Source organism: Ursus arctos, unplaced genomic scaffold (assembly GCF_023065955.2).
Source record: "Ursus arctos isolate Adak ecotype North America unplaced genomic scaffold, UrsArc2.0 scaffold_3, whole genome shotgun sequence".
NCBI classification, from domain to species: Eukaryota; Metazoa; Chordata; class Mammalia; order Carnivora; family Ursidae; genus Ursus; species Ursus arctos.
The window spans coordinates 96,054,654-96,075,535 of NW_026622985.1; the positions used below are offsets into that span (position 1 = coordinate 96,054,654).

At 48.7% G+C, this 20,882-nt stretch overlaps 1 protein-coding gene across 4 annotated transcripts; it reads left to right on the top strand.

Annotated features, from left to right (window-relative positions):
• Positions 1-3,499: 3,499 nt before the first annotated feature.
• GIMAP8 (GTPase, IMAP family member 8) lies at positions 3,500-19,685 on the top strand. 4 transcript variants are annotated; one of them, XM_057304379.1, is made up of 6 exons: positions 3,500-3,586; positions 4,000-4,135; positions 9,262-9,925; positions 13,366-13,411; positions 15,451-16,083; positions 18,030-19,685. In XM_057304379.1, exons 2-6 carry the CDS (start codon positions 4,101-4,103, stop codon positions 18,713-18,715), a joined length of 2,064 nt encoding a protein of 687 aa, XP_057160362.1. In that variant the 5' UTR covers positions 3,500-3,586; positions 4,000-4,100; the 3' UTR covers positions 18,716-19,685. The 4 variants fall into 4 exon arrangements, with proteins under 4 accessions (XP_057160362.1, XP_026334929.1, XP_057160361.1 ...); XM_026479144.4 differs by having other exon boundaries at positions 9,265-9,925; XM_057304378.1 differs by lacking the exon at positions 3,500-3,586 and having other exon boundaries at positions 3,593-4,135.
• The last annotated feature ends 1,197 nt before the right edge of the window (positions 19,686-20,882 follow it).

The following is a 20,882-nucleotide window of genomic DNA, read 5'->3' on the forward strand; positions in this document are numbered from 1 at the left end:
TCTTGGTCCACCCCCCATACCTTCCCCTTCTTAGACAATTTACTTCAGAAAACTTGTAATTGCAAATTCTTTCTCCACTCTTTGGAGATGCAAATCTTTATAAAGCCTCCTGCCAGTGTTACAACCCAGAACTGTCTTTCTCAAAGATGTGGGTGCCATCCCTTTGAAATGTACCCATCCCTGGCGATGCCGGCCCATCTCCCAGTCTCTGTGGGAGGGTAGAAGCCTAACTGATGTGGGTGCCTCTCCGCGAACCCACGTGGCCTAATCATGTTAACCAGTGTCCCCTTCACGTCCTCTAGCACTTTGCCACCATCTCATGCCAACCCTTCCAGTCCCAGCCCTGCTTCAGCAGCTGGCCTCTTGTGCTCACCACTGAGCCCTGAACAGTCTTCCTTGATGGGGTAGCTTCGTCCAGGGCAGGTTTGCTCTGACCCTTCCCACGGGGCTTTGGTGTCTGATCCCCTCTCCCAGGGAGGCTGCAAAGCAAAGGTTCTCATCTTTCCAGGACTGCCCCCCCCCCCCCAGGGAAAGGATTCCTACTTGCATTTCCATTCTTGCTGTGGCCCAGTAGTTTCTTATTGCTTTATTGCTTCCTGGATGCTTTTGAGCAGAAGAAAACATTTTTCTCTTGTTTAATTGCAATTGTTTCCAGTGGAGGGTTGATATAAATAACATGGGAGGAGGGAGCAGTCATGACCTTTGGGACTTCTCTGCCTATCTTGTCTCCAGTGCCTGAGACTCAGTGTCCCCAGGCTGAAGCGCCCATCTCTCCCCCGTCCCTCCCAAACATGGGCCTCCCACAGCTCTGTCTCCATGAAGGCCCCTAGAAGTGCTGTGACCCCAGACATTCCACAGCCAATCGGCCTGGGGTGACCACTGGCCTCTATGTGAATGAGAAAATGGTGTCTCTTCTTCAAGTGAAACATTTATAAATAAGCATATTATTTCTTAATAATTACTGTAACAAACAAAGACTCTGTTTGAATAAGACATTTCATTCCATCAGAAAACTGTCAAAATATACACATTTAGTTACAAGAGACTTCACTACCATCTGCCAACGTTGTGGTAAACACAGCTCCCATCGATGAAGTTAAACAACAGATAACACAACTTTTCGGAGAGAAGGCACTGTCTACGCTGTGAACAGCCTCCCCTTGATGTGGCAGCCTGGGCCCTTGCAAGGGCAACCGTTAATTAGTCTCTTTAAAAATTATTTCGTTGTTTCCGTCTTTTAAATATATCATCAATATGTTCCTTTTTCCACTGTGCGTCAAGCTTGGACTATTGCAGTACCCTCTAGCTCGCTCCGACCTCCAGCCTGACCCCACCTCCCCATGCTGCTCACAGCACAAGGAACGCCTGCCTGCGGGGTTTGCCTGAGGGTCCTTTGCAGGGACATTTCTACATGCCCTTCACGACTTAGGGTAGGGGGAAGCCCCACTGTGTGGAGCTCCCGTGTGTCTTACAATGTCATCCATGACAGTATCTGCCATAGAAAATGAATGGTTTATGGATTTGTTCCTACGTTTGTTTCCCCACTTGGCTGTTTCTCATCTTGTAGGATTTATGGAGCTTCCTCTTTGCTCCCGTGGCACCCTGACCACATCTCTATATAATACATGTTCTATTTCTCCATAACCATAGTTCAGTCCCTCTTCCCATCATTTGACTTCAATGGAGATTTGTCTTGCGGGTCTTTGAGCCCCTGTACCTAATATGGTGCCTGGCCCGGTAGAGTCCTCCTTGTTTGCACAGTTTGTGTCTTCCAGGCTTATATAATGTTTAGAAGGTCAGCCCTCTCCCTCCTCACCCCCACTGAGAGGAAGGGAGAAGGGAGAGGAAGTGCTGGGGAAGCAGTCTTGGTGCCCTTGTCATTAGCCAAAAGGCCACTAGGGGGCAGAAAACCCCCATCCTTCCCCCGATGCCAGCCCATCCAGCCTTCCCCGCAGAATTCAATTTTCCAAGAAGCCCATGTGCTGAAAGATCATTTTGCAAAATGGTCAACTCAGCAGGTAATCAGCTTGCTAAATCAATGAGGAATTACTTGAAGCTGTGGTTTTACTCAGAATGCTCCCCAAATGCTTAATGTTTCAGAAGAAGCGAGCTTTTCCTGAATTCAGTTTACTATTTTCTCTATTTTGGGGAAATGATATTCCACTAGGCTGTGACTCTCTGCCCTCGAACTGACCTCCACTCTCCTGGGATGATCACGGGGTGGGATTGAAGGCTTTTGTCTGATTATTTTAATGAATTGATTTTATGTGACTTGACCTAGCACCCTAAAGAGGGTGGGGATTGTTTCTAGAATGGGTCCTCCTTACTAGGGGCATAAATGGGTGGGGAATGGGAGACGCTGCTTTTTTTTTTTTTTTTTAAGATTTTATTTATTTATTTGAGAGAGAGAGAGAGAGCAAGAGCAGGGGAGGGGAGGGGCAGAGGGAGAAGCAAACTCCCCACTGAGCAGGGAGCCCTACTCAGGGCTGGATCCCCAGGACCCTGGGATCATGAGCTGAAAGGCCGCCGCTTAACCGCTTAACCGGCTGAGCCCCCCAGGCGCCCCTGTCACGGTGTAGCGCCAGTGTCTCCAGGTTTTCTTTGGCTTTCTAAGGAGGTGGAACATGAAGACCAGCCCAGAGGGGAGGTGGACCCTTACTTAGGACAGAGCAGCCCCTCAGAACCTGCTCAGGGCCCTCCCTGTTCCTCTGGGTCTCTCTCTGGGAGTCTCAGCACCACCTCAGACCTTTCAGACCAAGCCTGGTGAGCTAGTGTGAGCTTAAGGCCATGGCTCCTCAGCGTCTGCAGCGCATTAAAGTGTTGTCAAGGGGATGAGCCTCCAGGACACGCCGTAGCCAAGCGAGGAAGGCTAGTCACAAACGGGCAAACACTGTCGGATTCCACTCATACGAAGTATCTAAAGCCCGCAAAATCATAGAAGCAGAACGTAGAGGGCTGCCTCGGCGCCTGGGTGGCTCATCTCGTTAAGCACCTGCCTTTAGCTCGCGTGGTGATCCCAGGGTCCCCGGATGGAGCCCCCCCCCATGCGGGGGGGTGGGACTCCCTGCTCAGTGGGGAGCCTTCTCCTTCTCCCTCTGCCCTTCCACCAAGCTCTCTCTCTCAAATAAATCAATCAAATCTTAAAGAAGAAGAGGAGGAGGAGGAGGAGGAAGAAGATGGAGGAGGAGGAGGAGGAGGATGAGAAGAAGAAGAAGAAGAAATAATTAGAGAGGCGGTTACCAGGGCTGGGGGAGGGGAATTAGGGGCTAATGGGTACAGAGTTGCATTGTTGCAGGATGGGAAAGTTCCGGAGCTCTTTGCAGAGCAACGAATGTACTCGAGGCTCCTGAACTGTGCACTTAAAAAAAGCTAAGATGGTAAATTTATGTAATATTATGCGTGCTTTGCCTTTCTAAAAACCATAATAAAATAAGTCTGTTTCAGTGTTCAACTGCGTTCGGCGGTAGGGAGCTTTCGGAAACTGTCATCACTCACAGAAAGGGAAGGGGTGGCAGCTCTAGCATTTCAAACGTCTTACTAGCTCTAGGAAGGAACCTCTTCGCCTGGGAAGCAGCGCGTTCCCCAGGTCCGGTTGGAAGGTCCCCCTGGAGGGGTGTGAGGAGTTGCTGGAGGTGGGGGTGGGAGAAAGAAAACAGCATCTTCCCGGTTTCCGCAGTCTTGGGAAGGGGCCTCGGAGCCGGGGTGGCGGAGATCACCCGGAGGAGAACGGCCCCTCCCTGGCCTGGCTCAGCCTCCGCAGGCGTCACGGTGTCCGACCCGGGGACGGGGAGCCCCTTCACAATGACCGTCTCTGGGGACCCTCCCGAAGCTCGGCCTGGGCCCCAGCTCCCGTGCCGCAGCCCCAGACCGAGCCTCCGCTCTCGCGTCCCCACTTGCCCTTCGGTCGGCGGTCGCGCGAACCTGACACCCCTGCGAACTCCACCCCCACCCCCAACTGCCTCCCGTTTGTACATCAACGTAGAAACCTCTTCCTGCTAGGAAGCGGAGTTCGTCAGAAGGATCCCGCCCCTGGCGCGCCGGGCTCGCCGCTTCTTTCTCTCCACGCTGCCCGCGGGGACCTCAGCGACGTCCCCGGAGCCATGGAGCCTGCGACGCGCCCGGAGACCGGATCGAGGTGCGTGCGCGCTGGCGCGGGGGCCGAGATGGCGGCAGGTGGCGACCAAGGGGGGCAGCGGGGGCCCCTGGAGGGCGGGCAGCGGGCTCCGGGCTCGGGCTCCCTGGCAGCCAGCCGCTCAGGCCGGGCCTTGGTGGGGGGCTTGGGGGCTGGCGCGCGGGTCACGGCCTTCCAGGGGGAGGGCGTCCTCGCGGGGCGCCCCCACCCGACGTGGGGGGCTGATGGCAGGGCCGGGTCTGGGCCGGAGGGAGCCCGCGGGAGGACACCCAGCCTCCCTGCGAAGCTAGCAGCTCGGACGTCGGTCTTCCATGTTCGCTTTTCTAGTATTTTCCTCCCTGTGCACTTTTGGATCCTGTTAACTGAGCACTGAAGATGCCAGGGGTTGCCAAAAAGACTCTGATTTTAAGCCTCCTGGGCTCTCACCTTTGAACTCTTTCTCCTCCTCCTGATGACTGACCTGCTGGGCTGGGACTGAGTCCTCACCAGACTGGGTTCTGGAAGCTTCTCTGGCCATCTTTTTCTGTGGGTGTGAACTGCCCCTTAATGTGGGACAGATCCCCACAGCACTGGGATCTTTGCTTAGATGGCTGAAGCCACGTCCCCCTTGGGCTATATCCTGAGAAGTGCAGGCTGCTGGAGTGTCTCAACTAAAGTTTTGGAGAGAAAGTTCTCTTTCTTCCTCTCCATTAACCTGCTGGGTGTCTCCAGAGTGGTCTGGGAGATGATGGGAGGGGAATGTGGGTAAAGGAGAGAGTGAGGGAAGGCGGTGTTTTGGCTCCTTTTTGTCCTTAAAAGTGTTTTTATATGCTGGGGAAAAAATGCCACAGGTTAGCAATTGCCCACAAGAAGGGAAGGGGGTCCCGTTTCAATATGGCGGCCTGGCTAGGAGTTTAGCAAAGACTAATTTAGTTACTATGATGGACAATCACGTAAAACAGTGGAGCTTAGGTGGGAAATAAATTCCTTTCTTCTTTAGACCTGCTGGAGGTGTCTGCTTCCTTCAGCTATTTAACCACTGGGGTCTTTTTTTTTTTTTTTGAATTAAAAAAAATTGATGTACAAAAAATACCACTTCACTGGCTTGGGATACAATATAAAGTTACTTCTCTGTCTCTCTTTCTGAAAAGACTTTATTTATTTGACAGAGAGAGAGAGAGCACAAGCAGGGGGAGCAGCAGGCAAAGGGAGAGGGAGAAGCAGCCCCCTGCAGAGCAAGGAGCCCGACGGTGAGCTCCATCCCAGGACCCTGGGATCATGACCTGAGCCGAAGGTAGAGGCTTAAAGGACTGAGCCACCCAGGTGCCCCCAAGTTATTTCTCTTTTATTATTCAAAGTGACATCACTACATCAAAAACTAAGGATGTACTCTATGTTGGCTAATTGAACATAATAATAAAAAAATAAAATAAATACCTAATAAAACAGAATGAAAATGAAAAAGAAAGTGACATCACTTTTATCTCCCTCTTCATTTCTAAAAACTGTTTTTCCTCCTTTCGTCACCCCTCTCCCCCATGATCATTCATTTAAAGCCCCTTATGGAGCATATGCCACCTGCCAGGCACGGTACTAGGACCTCAGGACACAGGAGAAGACAGGCGTGGTCTCTATGCTTGTGGAGTTTCATACTAAGGGAGAAACTAGAACATAGAAGCTAGGGAGAGGGTCTCTTCATTCAGGGGGGTGTCGGGGTACAAAGGTACTCTTAGAAGCGTTGCAAGAGTGATTGGACCTCAGCCACCAAGAAGTCTGTTTCTTCTTGGCGTGACAACTCTGAGGTGTGTGGTCCCAGTGAGGCTGCTTTGCCTCCTGCATCCTGTGGAGATCCAGAGACACAGGTCTAGAGAACAGCCCAGGCCTCCATCCATGGCCCGATGACCTCCTCTGCACCTCACTCAGTCCACTGCATTTTTTTCATGGTGGGCTTCTGGGAGGAGGAGTCTGTGCACTACCTTTCCTGGCTTCTCCCAGCTGCAGGGCTCTCTGGGCCCACTCTCCAGTTCCTTCAGCTGCTCGTCTTTGTTCTTCAAGTCCACAGCCATCCACTCAGTCACAAGCCGGTACTTAGCCCCGAATGCCTTCTCTAAGCTGTAGATGCGATGGTGAACAAACCAGGGCAAGTCCTCCTTCTCCCGGGACTTACCTTTCAGTGGTAGGGAGACACAAAAGAAGCAAGTCAAGGCACCGTGTGAAAGGTGGCTGCCGTGGTTTCTGGGAAGCAAAATAGAATAGGGTGGGGGGGGACGAGGAGTGCTGGTGGGGTGCAGCAGGGAGGGTTGCTCTTAATTATAGGATGACTACAGAAGGCCTTCTGCACTACAGGGACAATACGGTAAAGACCTAAAGGAAGGGAAGCTGCCTTGCACAGGTCTGGGGGAAGAATGTTCTAGCTCAGATGAACAGCCAGCACAGAGCCCCAAGGTTGATGTTTGGGGAACAACAGGGAGGCCAATGTGACTATAGCAGACAAAGCAAGGTGGAGAGGGGTGGGGGATGAAATCGGAGAGGCAGGTAGAGCCCAGATTGGGTAGGGTCTTGCTGACCACTGCAAAGGCTTTGCCTGTTACTTCAAGTCAGTGGGAAGCCATTGGGGGATTTTGGACTGATGAGGGACATTATCTGTCTCTTGTTTTGGTAGGAGCACCCTGGCTGTTGATGGACAATAGACTCTAGAAGGATGGAAGCAGGGGGACCAGTGATAGTGATATTGCAGAAGTCCAGAAAAGAGCTCATGATCAGTTCAATCTGGAAAAATCACAAGAGGCTTGACATGGAGGTGACACTTCAGCTAAGTGGTGAAGAATGGGGAGGAATTTTCCAGACAGACAGGAGAGTGGTGCAGGGAAGGGCATGCTGGACCTTCTGGATAACTGGAGCCTAGGTGGCAGAATTGAGGTGGGGTCCCTGATTAAGAAGGCACCCCCAAATGCAGGCTACACATTCTTTTTAAGCCCATGTGAAACATTTACAAAAATTTTATTGGGCTAAAAAGTAAATCTCTACCAGTGACAAATATTTTATACAGATGTTGTTCTCTGGCCAGAGAGTAATAATATTGGAAATAAATAAAAAGATAGCAAGTCTCCCAATACATTTTTAAATTCGATAATCACTTCTCCTAATTTATGGATCAAAAAGAAATAATGGTTGAAATTAGACCATGTTTAAGACTAACCAACAAAAAGAGTGGAGGGAATGACAACAACATGAAGATATCAGTTCTTCTAAAACTAAGCTACACATTCAATGCAATGGCATTCTAGATTTCAACAGGATTTCCTAAAGACAAGGACAACCAATTTTCAAAGTTGTACATGAGATTAAAAAGGCAAGAGGAGTGTGACAATTTTGAACAATAACAAGGTGTTGGAACCTACCTTCTGTATCACATAATGAAGACTTAAAGTTATGTTTTAAGTAGAATAATATTAAGTCATTTTGGTTTTAGTAACTAAAATTTTCTGGTTTGGGAATAGACTGAGCGAGCATCTAATGGACAGAACAGACAACCTAGGAATAGACTCATGGAATTTCGGGCACATGGTATCTGACAGAATCATTTGGAAAAGGATGGACTGTTCAAGAAATGGTGCTGGGAAACTTGGCTCTTCAAGTGGATTCTGATTCAGTTGGGAATGCTCATCTTGAACTAAGGGTGGCTTATACCAGTGCTTCTCAAACTCGTGTGTTCGTGAGAAGCATGAACCTGGAACTTGTTCAATGACAGATTCTTATTCAGGAAGTCTGGGTGGAGCCCGAGATTCTGTATTTCTGACATGGTCTCAATTATTGGCAGTATCGCTAACCTGTGAACCACGCTTGGAGTAGCAACAGCTAAATCTTTAGAATACCAGCTACTTACTTAACAAAAAGGTGATCTCAAGGCAGCCCAGTGAGGTCATCAGGGATTCTTTCATCTCTCTGCTCTGCGGTCCTTCAGCGTGATGGTATATGCTGACTTTTTGTTCTCTTGTTGGTTACCTCATTGCCTCGTGATATCTTCTGTGATTCCAGATATCACATTTATTTTTTTTAAAGATTTTATTTGTTTATTTGAGATAGAGATAGAGAGAGAGCATGAGCAGTGGGGGGCGGCAGAGGGAGAGGGAGAAGCAGACTCCCCACTGAGCAAGGAGCCTGATGCAGCGCTCGATCCCGGGACCCTGGGATTGTGACCTGACTGAAGGCAGATGCCTAACTGACTGAGGCACCCAGGCGCCCCCAGATATCACATTTAAATTCCAAATAAGAAGAAAGCCCAAGGAAATGTTTTCTCAACTGTCATCAGGTAGAACCGGGTCACGTGGCCACTCCCAGTTGAAAGGAAGCTGGGAGAGAAAGTGTATTAGTTTCTGTTGCTGCTGTAGCCAATTGCCTCACAATTAGTTGCTAAAACCCACCAACTTATTATCGTACGGTTCTGGAGGTCAGAAGTCCTCAAATCAAGGTGCTGGGTAGGGTCCTTCTGAAGGCTGTGTGGGAGAATCTGTTTCCTTGCCTTTTCCAGCTTCTAGAAGCTGCCTGCCTTCCCCTTGGCTGGTGGCCCCATATTCCATGTTCAAAGCCAACAGTGTAGCATTTTCAGATCTCTTTTCACTCTCTGACCTCTGCTTCTGTCCTCACATCTTCTTTTTCTTACTCTGACTTTCCTGCCTTCCTCTCGGAAGGACCTCTTACAGTGTGATTATATTGGGTCCACCTGGATGAGCCAAGGTTATTTCCCCATCTCAACATCCTCAACACATTGGCAAAGTCCCTTTTCCCACGTAAAATAACGTAGTCACAAGTTCCAGGGATTAGCACATGGACATCTCAGGGAGAGGGCATTATTCTGTCTATCATAGTGTCTCCATTTCCCCCAGTGTGTATAGTGGGGGATGAATATATAGAGAAGGGGTTGTTCATTTAGCCAACCAACAGTGTGTGACGTCTTACCAATATGGATTTATTTCAGAGGCAAGAGCACAGAGAGTATCCTGGGAAACAGGATTTCTTATCCCAATCTAGTCTGAGTTGACGTCAGTAGCCCCAATCCTTGGCGAGAAACTAAAAAGAGAATGCATTTTCTTGCTGTTCCTCTAGCGACTCTTGCATGGTTGCACATTGATACGTTGCTTTTTGTCCAGCAGAACCAACGAGAGCCCGTGTCAGGAGAGAGAGCCGGAGCCTGGCTGCTCCATGCCGGAACTGAGGCTTCTCCTCTTAGGGAGCTGTGGTGCGGGAAAAAGTGCCACAGGAAACACGATTCTGGGCAAAACTGTGTTTGTGTCCAGATGTAGTGGCCAGATGGTGACGAAAATGTGCCAGAGAGAGAGTGGGACCATAGGAGAGGGGAAGGTTGTGGTCATCGACACCCCCGACCTTTTCTCCTCCATGTCTTCTGACGAAGACAAGCAACGTAACGTGGAACACTGCTTGGAGCTCTCTGCGCCCAGCCTCCACGTCCTGCTGCTGATAATTCCCATCGGCCGCTATAAGGGGGAGGACAAAGAGGCAGTCAGGGGCATCCAGAAGTTGTTTGGAGCCGAAGCCAGGAGGTACATCATTATCGTCTTCACTCGGGAGGATGATTTGGAGGGTAACTCGCTGCAAGAGTACATCAAAGGGGAGGAGTACCTCTCGGAGCTGGTTGAAAACTACGGAGGCCGGTACTGCGCTCTGAACAACAAGGCAAGCGAGGAGGGGCGGGCCCGCCAGGTGAGGGGGCTCCTCTGCCAGGTCCAGCGTTTGATGGATGAAAACGGAGGACCGTATATCGTGAACTTCAGAAAAGAAGGCAGTAGGTTCCTGGTAAGACATTCTTAAGGTCTGCAAGGATCTTTCTTGCTAGAGCTCGTGGGTGGATGGTGGGCACAGATAAGGGAGGTGCGGCGTTGTGTGATGGACCACAGGCTTTTTTTGTCCATGATCTGCAAAGATGAGACACCCGATGGTACGGTGCTTTGAGTATTACCCTTTGGACTTCGGATTTTTGGTAAATTAATGGACACATTTATGTCCTTACCTAACTTTATCCCTCACAGTATTGGACACACAAATGGACCCTGTCTTCCCTTGGCTTCAATACAGCTGCACTCTTTTGTTTTCTTCCTCCTGCCCTTTCTGGCTACTCTAGTGATTTCTGAGCTCTCCTCACATGGCCTCTGAACGTTGGCATCTTCAGGGCATGGTTCTAGGCTTTCTCAACTTTCTGCCTTCTAGCTTTGAGCTCTGTCGATCACTAACGGTTTCCAGATTCATCACGCCAGTTCTGACCTCTCCTCTGAATCCTGCTTCTTTATCTGACTGCTATTTGGTATCTCCACTCGGCTCTCCTGTAGGATCCCAGACTTCACACATCCAGACTTTTGGTTTTCCCTCTGAAATCTGTAGGACTTCCGTTTTTCTCTCAATTGGGTAAACAGTCGTGCTGCTCACCATACTCTTCAAACCTAAACCCAGAGGTCAGCTTTGCTGCTACTACTAGCTGCCATCTGATATCCGAGACGTCATCAAGTTTTGTGTGGTCAGTGTGCCTGGAACCCACTCACTTCTCTCCATCAGCACTCCCCCCATCCGGTCCAAGCCAGCCTCGGTTCTTGCCTGTCCTGTCTTACAAACAACCTTCCCCCCATTCATTCTTGTGCCTTACCCCTCAATCCATTTCATACACAACAGCCAGAGTGATATTTTATTTAATTTCTAAACTTGAATGGAACAAGAAAAATACAAAAATTCAGGCTTTTGCCTTTGAGGAGCTTATACTTCGGTTTGAGTGACTCGTGTATAAGACACAAAACAGTTCCTGATTCAGGATAAGTAAGTGAATGTTGGGACAGAGGATTCTTAACACAAATGCCAGCGGAGGTAAAGCAAGCAAAAAATCCAGTGTGTGGGGGGGGTGCTGGTCAGAGTGAAACTCTGAGAACTGCTGAGCGTTAAGCCCAAACAGGATGGAAATGAGAAGGAAGGCTATAGTTACTGAGTATCTACTGAGTCCCAGGCACATGAACGGATGAAGTCTTCACAAGCGCTCTGGGTACTCATGTTCTACAGGTGAGGACCCTGAGGCTTGAGAGAACTTGTTGCTCTCTTATCTCCTAGCTCTGCCCTCCCTCTTTCTCCTTTATAGCCGTTTGTCTGTCTCTTGAAGGCTGTCTGGAACAGGGATGTCCACAGAGAGGATCAGAGCACAGAATGAGCTCTTGCAATGTACCCTGAACACAACACCCTCTTGTTTCAAATGCTGGAGTGACTGTCCAGTGATCTTCGGATCGAGTTCAGAATCCCTGACCTGAGCTGGTCCCTCACCCTCTAACTTGCTCTTCATGTGTTGGTCTCACTGGCCTTCCCTGTGGTCCTTGACTTGCCTTCATGTCCACTCTGAAGCTTCCAACCTGTGATTTAGTCCACCTGGACACTTCCCCTCTGCCATCCCACCCTGTACCAGGTCTGCTTTTCTGTATCCGTCTGCCTCAGTGTGAGCTCACTTCCTCGGAGAGTCTTCCTCACCGGCCCTGTTTCCATCATGGCACTCCTCGCATGGCCACCAGCGAGTCACGTGATTGCTGTGACTATACTTGCGGTGGTTCCCTCCCTACAGACTCCCTGAGGGACAGAACTCATATCCGTTTTGTTGACCCAGGATCTTATTTTTGTCTTCTGTAAAACAGAGGTAATAATATAAATCTCAGGGATTTTCGTGAGGATTCAGTGAAATATATGCTTACAAAGTTATTTGCAAATACTTGAGATGTAAGCATCCACTGATTATCAGCTGCCATTATTATTGTTATTAGTATTATTATGGATGTGTATAAGGTTCACATAAGTTATGGAGACATTAAGGACTTTAACAACACGGAGACTGAGCAAGATTCCCACTTTTAGGACTATTATCCAGAAATAAAAACATTCCCATATATAAAGATGTATGTATAAGGGTAATTATTGTGGCATCTTTTGAAATAGTAAAGCCAGAAATAACCCGATAGTCTACCAATAAAGGAACTGTTACATTAGTGCGGAATGTTCCATGTCCACGCTGTGGAGCAAATAGCATCTCCTGAAGAAACGGGGTTGAGCTACGTGTACTGACTCGTACAGCTGTACAGGACATATTATGAAGCAGATTGCCCAACAAGATGCTTAGCAAGTCTCCCTGTGTGTTCACATAGGCTTGTGTGTATGCGTGTAAACTTAGAAAAACACAGAAGGATGTATGTTAATTAGCAGCTGCTCCTTTTACAGTGGGTTGGAAATTTAAAAATTATTAATTTTTAGCTCGAACACATTTGCCTTGTAACAATCTTCGGCATTTAAAACACATGGAAGAATTTGAGTTGTGCCAGGTAAGATGAAAGAAGTCTATGGTCAGAGCTGAGCAGAGAGGATCCAGGGAGAGAGATGGTGGAAGGGATCCACAGTCTGGGGTAAGGCCAGGTAAGAAAGCAAAGGGAAAATTTTCCTGGCTGTCATGGAGATTAAGAAAAATAGAGTTAAAGTATTGGAAGCTTCTAGGAATCGCAGATCCATCAGGATTATGTATCGTGTTTACCTTCTCTTTTGATTCCATGACAATTTAAATTTTGGGAGCAAGTCTGCTTTGCCAGACAGGGGAAGGGAGTACCAATTGTGTGTTTGGCTCCAGTTGCCCACCTGGGTGGGGAAAGTTCCAAATTTCCCTGGTTCTTATGTCAGAAGAACCTTCATCTCTATTTTGGGGGCACAGTGTGGGGAGGAGACACCAGAGATGTGTGGGAGCTTCGTGCCCAATCTTCCCCCTTCCCCTGGTCCCTCAGATGAACATCCCAGACATCAGGGGGCTAGTTTCTTCTTCCAGGAAGTCCAGTAGCTCTTCTTAAGCTTCTGGACTTTCTCCAGGAACAGCAGAAACTCTGGAAGACTTTGAAAGGAGTTGCCATTACTACTGGGGACAGGGGAGAAGGAAAGTTAGAGCTTCAGGCTCAATGCCTTGGTTAGATGGCATTTGTGAGGCTCCTCTGAGCAAGAATAAGACCCATTTTCATACTTCTGGGAAGCCTATTGCAGTGGCAGCAGTGGGGTCTCAAGATTGGCTGTCATTGTGGACAGGACTACAGAAGCCAACAAGCAACATGACCATGGCCTTGATTTGGCCACATCCTCCTCATCAGATTACTCTAAATTATATATTTGTGTCTCCATTTCTTTGTTTTGTGAAAAGATGAAATTTTAGGTCCCTGTGTATCATTTCCACCTTTATTTTCTAGAATTGTGTGAATGAAGCTGCGTCTCAGAAGGGGGACAAGCCACATGGTAAGATGATCCTTAAAAATGTTAAGCTTACATCTGTATCCTTATGAATGCATCATGTGTCAAAATGAAGTAGAGAAATTAGATAAGTAGGAACAAAGATGTACCTAGCTCAGGTTGGTGCCCACAGCCTGTCCCCCAGGGAACTTCTAATACTTGGGAGTAGGTTCTGGACATGGTATGGGTGTCCCAGGTCTTGCCTGAAATGTTATAGAGGTGGACTTGCCTTCGTGGCTTCTTCCCCGACCCAGCCTTGTCTTTCTGGCCCTGGATCCAGGACTACACAATGTTGACTCCCTCTGGGAAAGCAGAAATCACCTTCATGGATAACACTCATTTGTAGAATTCAGGATCCATCCTGCACACTGCACAGGTCAATCCGTATAGATCCACCTTGTTCTGTTTAGTAGGTGCGATTTTGTCCACAGTAAGGGCATACATGACTAATTTAACCATCCCTTTACTGATGGACTTTCAGGTTATTTCTGGGCCATCTGTGCAAGAACTGAATATTCAGCAGTGAATAAGATAGATGAGATCTCTGTCCTCATAGAACTTCTCCAAGTAATAATAATAATAATAATAATAATAATAATAATGATAATTATAATTTCAACTTTAATGATAATCACAATTGACATTATGTACTGGAAAAATATATAAATAATTCAGTCTTCCCAGCATACAACATAATTCTCATAATAACCATACACATATATTCCTCTTAACAGCCCTATGAAGAGGGTGGTATTATCATTATTCTTAATTACAGATGAGTAAACTTACCCAGAAATATGTGAATTCAGGCAGAAGTAGGGATTTAAAATTCTGTTGATGCCCTTCAGTCAAGACCTCCAGGAACTTTCCTGTTATGTCCCCAAATGATTCCTCGCTGCCTTGAGGAAATAGCACGCCATGGGGAGCCATGGGAAGCCATGGGGTGTCTCAGAATGAGGGCATTGGAAGGGACTTTCGATAGGATGCAGACTTGTGTGAGGTGATTTTGGGGAAAGTCGGAGCTTTCGAAGACAACATAAGAAGGACGAACCATCACTAGCATTTCAGTGTCTTTCTTTAAAGGCCATGTTCATTCCACCTCCCAGACCTGCGACTCCTAGCACCCAGGATGCCTCAGACGCTGACTATTCCCTGGAGTGGCTGACTCTGCCATTTGCTCAGCCTGAAGTTCTGGTGCTGACCTTGGGTTGAAGAGAAGTGGTGGGGGCAGGGCACGTGTGCAGAGAGAGTTTTGTGGCACAGGTTTCTACAGTAATTTACTGAGGTACAATTAACAGAGAGTAAAATGCACAAATCTTAAGTGTGTAGCTCAATGACTTTTTACAGATCTGCGCATATGTGACCACCATGCAGATAAAGATCTGGAGCATTTCCATCACCTCACGAGTTTCTGCTGCATCTCTCCAAAGGGAACTGAATCCAGACTTCTGAGAATGTAGACTAATTTTGTCTGTTCTTGAACTTCATACAGTGGAACCCGATAGCGTGTGGTTTTGTGTCTGGCTTCTTTCGTTTAGCATGTTTTGAAGATCCATGCACGTTGCGTATCAATAGTTCATCCATTCATTCTTTCGGGTTTTTTTGACTGCTGAGTAGTATAACAGTTTATAAATATACTACCAAGGGGCATTTTATTTTATTTTATTCATTTATTTTTTCCAAGGGGCATTTTAAACTCAGATTCTCCCTTGTCTTGCTTTAGCCCATGGACTTCATAGCCCAGACACTTATCTTTGGTAGCACAATGAAAGGAAGTCTAAGGACCAAGACCACTAAAAGCCAAGCTTAACATTTTCACATTCCTGGGAAGTCTTGAGCGTTTTACATACCTCTCCGTTTATTCATGGCCCGTTTTGTGGCTTTTACTCAGAGGGGTAACTTCTGACCGGGACTAGAGTCCTGCTGCTCAGAACAGTACTGGCGTTCTCTGTAAAAACTGAGAAGGCTGAGAAAGCATAGGACCTGTCCACATCTCTGTGTTCAGCTGCAAGAAGAGACTCTGAATCTGCTCTTTTGTCCCTCAGGGCGAGGGGAGTTGCAGCTTCAGGCCCCAGGATGTGAGCCGAACCCTGGGCAGTCGGACCTGAAGGTCCTGCTTGTGGGCAAGCGTGGAGCTGGGAAAAGTGCAGCCGGGAACAGCCTTCTGGGGAAGCGAGTCTTTGAGACCAAATTCAGCGAAGAGTCAGTCCCTGGACGTCAGAGCTTTCTGTCTGATAGCAGAATCTGGAGAGAGAGGAAAGTTGTGGTCATTGATACTCCAGAAATCTCATCTTCAAAGGGCGTTAAAGCGGAGCTCCAGAGACATGAACTTGGATGCCCCCACGCCCTCCTGCTGGTGACACCGCTGGGCTCCTTCACCAAGAAAGATGAGGCGGTACTGGACACCATCCGAGGCAGTTTTGGAGACAAATTTGTGAAGTACCTGATCATTCTCTTCACCAGGAAAGAAGACCTAGGGGATCAGGATCTAGAGATGTTCCTGAAAAACAGATATGAACATCTCTACAAGCTCATCAAGGTGTACAAACGCCCCTACTGTGCCTTCAACTACCGAATCACGGGGGAAGAGGAACAACGCCAGGTGGATGAGCTCCTGCAAATAGTTGTGAGCATGGTGCAGCAGAACGGTGGCAGGCCCTGCAGCTTCAGAGGGGAAGGTACACAGCATCTAAAAACTTGTTCTAGATGCTTTTGGAAACTAGTTATGAAATATACGAGAAGGGCGTAGAGAAGACAGAAAAGACAAGTCCAGTCTACTAACTTTTCTCTTTCTCCAAGGTTACTAAAGTTATGTGCCTTTCCATGCACACTGTCTTTAATTCTCTCCTGACCCTTATCCCTTCTCTCCAACTGGATGGTGAGGGTCTTGAAGGAAGGAGTTGAGCTTTTTCCAATCTCTTTTTTTCCCCACAGTGTGTCTGTTGCCCGGGGCTCAAGACTCAGTGCTGGTGATGAGATAGATGGTTCTGGACCGTTGGTTTGCTCTTCTCTTTCTCTTAAGCCCACTCTGACACTCCCTCTCCCTCTCTTGACTCTTGGTTCTTAACTCTTCTCTCTTTGGAGAGGGAAGGCCATTTTGAAGAGAGGAGGACAAGGACTGGGAGCCTGAATCCTCACATGGCACTAGATGGGTTTCTTAGACCAACCGCACTGCCCACGGCTTTAGAGAAGGCCCCATGCACTCGGTGCTACACACTCTATTGCCCTGAGCTGAGATTCTTCCAGGTCAGCATGACTCACCCCTTTGTCTTCACTTCAAATGCCCTCCCCTGAGAAGAACAAGACTCAAAGGAGTGTATCTATTTACGAGCCCTTTCATAGTCGTCATGGAGGGCCAGGTGCTGGGGAGCCCTCTCAAGAAGTATAGACATGCAGGAAGGTCAGGAGAGGCTGTGTGGAGAAGCCCAATTTGAAATGGGTTTTGGAGAATGTGCAGGGTTTGTGCGACTGGCAGAAAGCTGGAAGACATTGCAGAGAATACTCCAGCAATTGGAAGCAAGGAGGTGGGACTAAGCCTACCACTTGGGAGGGAGGCCAAGGGAGTGGCCATGATGGAAATGGAGGGTTTGAGCCTCTACACGATGTGGGATGGGGATTATAGACCAGATCACAGAGGTTCTTGAGAACCACCCCCTCTGAGGGTGTGGAAGCAGGGACTGAAATCCGTGACAAATATGGGACTGTTGGAAGATGAATCTAGAATCCTTTAAGTGTAACTGTGACCTTGTGGGTTCAGGATAAGCAATTCAATGATTTCCCCTGGAAGGAAGAGCACAGGGTAGGCTTTCCTCCCTCTTTGTTTTAAGGTGGATATGGGTAACTTGGCAAAGAATGTATAATTGAGAGAACTGTGAAAAGGCCAGCGTGGAAGAGAAAGACCACAGGACAAGTGCAAAGTCCTAAGGGGCCCCCACTAACACCCACTGCAAGGTCTCTAGCATCTGTCATTCCATTTGTAAGGACATCTGTTCTCCGTTATCACCACACAAAACAGTGTGAGTGCGCATCGTTATTATAACCATGAAGTGCCTTTTGGCTCATCGATGAAAGATGCAGTTCAGTTTGTTGTGGTTTTCATGAGGAGTGAAGTTTCGGTGATCCAAAAGAAGGAACTAGGAGTATGTCGATGGTATATGTAGTTGCTTTTTCATGAAAAGTCAATTCTGGGGAATAATTTTTCAAATCCATCAAGGAGATTTTGCTGCAGTTAGCATTAGTTGGCAATAGGAACACTTCACTGCAGCAGGAACGGAGACCAAGGGATGAGATGTGGAGGCTGGACGCAGCTGAGTAGGCGACAGGTAATAAAGACAGTGGCACTCACAGGGTGCCAGGGAGTCAGAGAAGTTACCAGAAGGAGGGAGCAAATTCAGAGATGGGAACAGTGCCATGTCATGGATGAGCGTGGGACAGAGATGGCGGTCCAAGCCACGCTTCTGGTTCCCAGAGCGCGTGCCCGGAACCGTGCTTGGGGATAGAGCTGCTGGGTGAGAGGTGGCCGGGGTGCTCTCTGAGCATTCTCTACCAAACAGCTGGCAGCACTCTGAGAGCTGCACCCGGATCAGCCCGTGGTCACCAATCTTTCCTGCTTCCTTTTTGACAGAGGGCCTGAGCATTGTCCTGGTGGGGAGGAACGGCACTGGGAAGAGCGCCACGGGGAACACCATCCTGGGGAACCCCGACTTCCGCTCTCAATTCCAAGCGCAGCCCGTCACCCAGACCTGCCAGAGCAGCAAGCGGATGTGGCACGGGAGGCAGGTGGTGGTTGTGGATACGCCCTCATTCTGCCTGACGACCAGCGCAGAGGGGCATCGGTTCCAGCTGGAGGAGGTCAGACGCTGTTTGTCCTGCTGTGAAGAAGGGAACAAGGTTCTGGTCCTGGTGTTCCAGCTGGGGCGGTTCACTGAGGAGGACAAAAGGGCAGTGAAGGACTTGGAGAGCATCTTCGGAGAGGAAGTTTTGAAGTACACGATCGTGCTGTTCACTCGGAAGGAAGACCTCGAGTCAGGGAGCTTGGAAGAGTACGTCAAGAATACAGATAACAAAACTCTGAAGAACATCATTAAAAAGTGTGGCGGGCGAGTCTGTGCTTTTAATAACAGAGAAACGGGCCAAGCCAGGGAAAACCAGGCAGAAAGTCTTCTGACATTGGCTGACGAGCTGATAAAGAGCCATGGAGGGCAGGGGTACCCACACGAATGGGAGAAAGTCCACAAAATCACTATAAATGCCCAGGAAAAGCACAAGCCCACAAATATACTGAAGAATATAAAAGAGTTTTTATTGTAGGCAGCTGACATGCGTGGGGGTGTCTCTAAGGTAGAGACACCCTCACTTGGGGATGGGGTGTGGTAGGACTAGTGGGATGGGAGGAGGCTCCGGGACGTTGAGGCAGGCGTGGTGGGTGTATGCAACGCTGCGGGCACTGCCTCGGCTCTTTGTGGCTAAGTGAATCGTCAGGCTGGGGCAAGGGATTGATTCTAAAGGAGAAAGAAGAAATTGGGTGGGGAAATCTGGAAAGAAGCTTTAGAGACTGGGTGGTTTTGAGGGTCAGAATTAAGTGGTGTGAATCCCCTCACCTGTGTGCATAGATTAGCATCAGGACAGACACTGCAACCAAGGCCAAGGCCAGCCTGGGGTCAAATACAGAGACCTACCCAAGGACCAGGGGATCCAGATCCGTGAGAACAGAGCAGCGAGCACTGTCCAGCCAACTCCTGGCATGGCAGAATGGAGAAGCCGGACTCATGTGGGCCTCCACGGGCCCCGGGCTGCTTGCCTGGCCTGCTGCCCAACCCTCCTGAGCTGACTCAGGGCCAGCACATCCCTTTCCTCAAGGGGAGGCTGCTCCTTAGCGCTCCCTTCATTCCAAGCCTGAATGAAAAGTGGGACCCAGTCTATTCTTTCTTGTCCCTTAGGAAATGAACACGAGTCTGGGAGGTTTCAAAAGACTTTATTGCTAACCATCGCCATAAAATAGAGTAGAACAAAAATCAGACATGTGGTGAAATTGCCAAGATTAGATGATCTTGCAAAGTTCCAAAATTCTAAGTAGAAGCCTAGATTGCCTCTAGAAAAGTTTATCGAAAACTCCTTTGCACTCGGTGATGGTCATTGGGGAAAGTATGTGTTGTAATGAGCACTGGGTATTATATACGACTGATGAATCACTGACCTGTACCCCTGAGACTAATAATACATTTGATGTGAATTAATTGAATTTAAATAAATAAATAAATAAAAATTTTAAAAAAGAAAACTCCTTTGCACTTTTCTCTTTTTTTAATCCCTGAGGGTTAGAAATTAGGGTAAAGCTCCGAGAACTCAAGTATAATGTCTCGAACACACTGGGGGCTTACTGTGGCCACGTCAGCAAGTCCAAGGAGAGGCAGTCCAAGGCTGGCGTGGCCTCCGCGCTTACAGTCGCTTCTCGGATCCAGGGTGGCCATGTTCTGCCAAGGCTGAGCCGGTGGTGTTGAGGGCTGCCTAGTGCGGGCGATGTACGAGGCGAGACCTATGGGGTCTTCTCCCAGGTAATTGCGGTTGGATGTTATCACTATTAACCGTTTTGTGGGTGGGGTGGGAGATTTTAGTCCAAGGGCGCAAAGTCCCAGCTATAAGATGAATAACTTCCAGGGATCTGATGTACAGCGTATAGAAAAGAAAAGAAAGGAAAACTTCCACTCTGCTCCGAGAAGAGCAGTTAGCTGTCAGCCTCCAGCTGCAACACTTTCAGGACCCACTTCAGCTTCTAGGCCAAGGCCATGCCCTTCCCAGGCAGCCCCTAGCCAAGTGCTGAGCACCGCGGAGCTGCCAGTGTCTGCCCAAGGCAGGACATCGTCACCGTGCATCAGTCTTTGCCCTAGAACTCCCTATTCAGAGGGCGCCCGCTTGTCAAAGGTGCCGCTCTCCTTACCCAAGCAGCGTCTCCCTCTTTCCTTCGGCATGTGTCAGATCTGCATCACAGTGTGAACACTCTTCCAGCCCACTCTGCTTCCTCTTTAGTCTTTAACAGCCATTGCTTTGTCCCCTGCGCCCCCCTCAGGGAAAACTCTCGCACCGCTAACTCCTAGCATGTGCCCCTCCCCTCCAGGGAACTGACACAGCAGTGTCGTCCCACCCCTCACACATGGTCCTAAAGGAAAGTGGAGATGGATGTTAGGTCCTACCTGGGAGAAGATGTCGCATGGCTTAGCCCACACATCCCCCACCTCGTGCAGCTCCCAATGCCACCTGCTCACTGGGCTTTGTGCCTGCCTTCCAACAGAAGGGCAGCTCTGGGAAGAGGCACAGAACGCCTTCTAGACTTTACTCCTCCCGCGCTCCTGGTTCTAATGTATTTGTCTTTGCTATAGTGAAATACCTGGAGTGGGTGATTTCTGAGCTGGCAGAGGCCTAGTAAAGAAGTACCTGTCACTCACTCCGAAGGTCCTCACGCACAAAAGATGGGTGGTTT

Excerpts from the sequence above, each read along its gene's own strand:
- GIMAP8 (XM_057304379.1), top strand. The coding sequence starts at position 4,101 with ATGGAGCCTGCGACGCGCCCGGAGACCGGATCGAG. Across the intron at positions 4,136-9,261 it reads CGCCCGGAGACCGGATCGAG|CAGAACCAACGAGAGCCCGT; the intron begins GTGCGTGCGCGC and ends CTTTTTGTCCAG. Across the intron at positions 13,412-15,450 it reads GAAGGGGGACAAGCCACATG|GGCGAGGGGAGTTGCAGCTT; the intron begins GTAAGATGATCC and ends TTTGTCCCTCAG.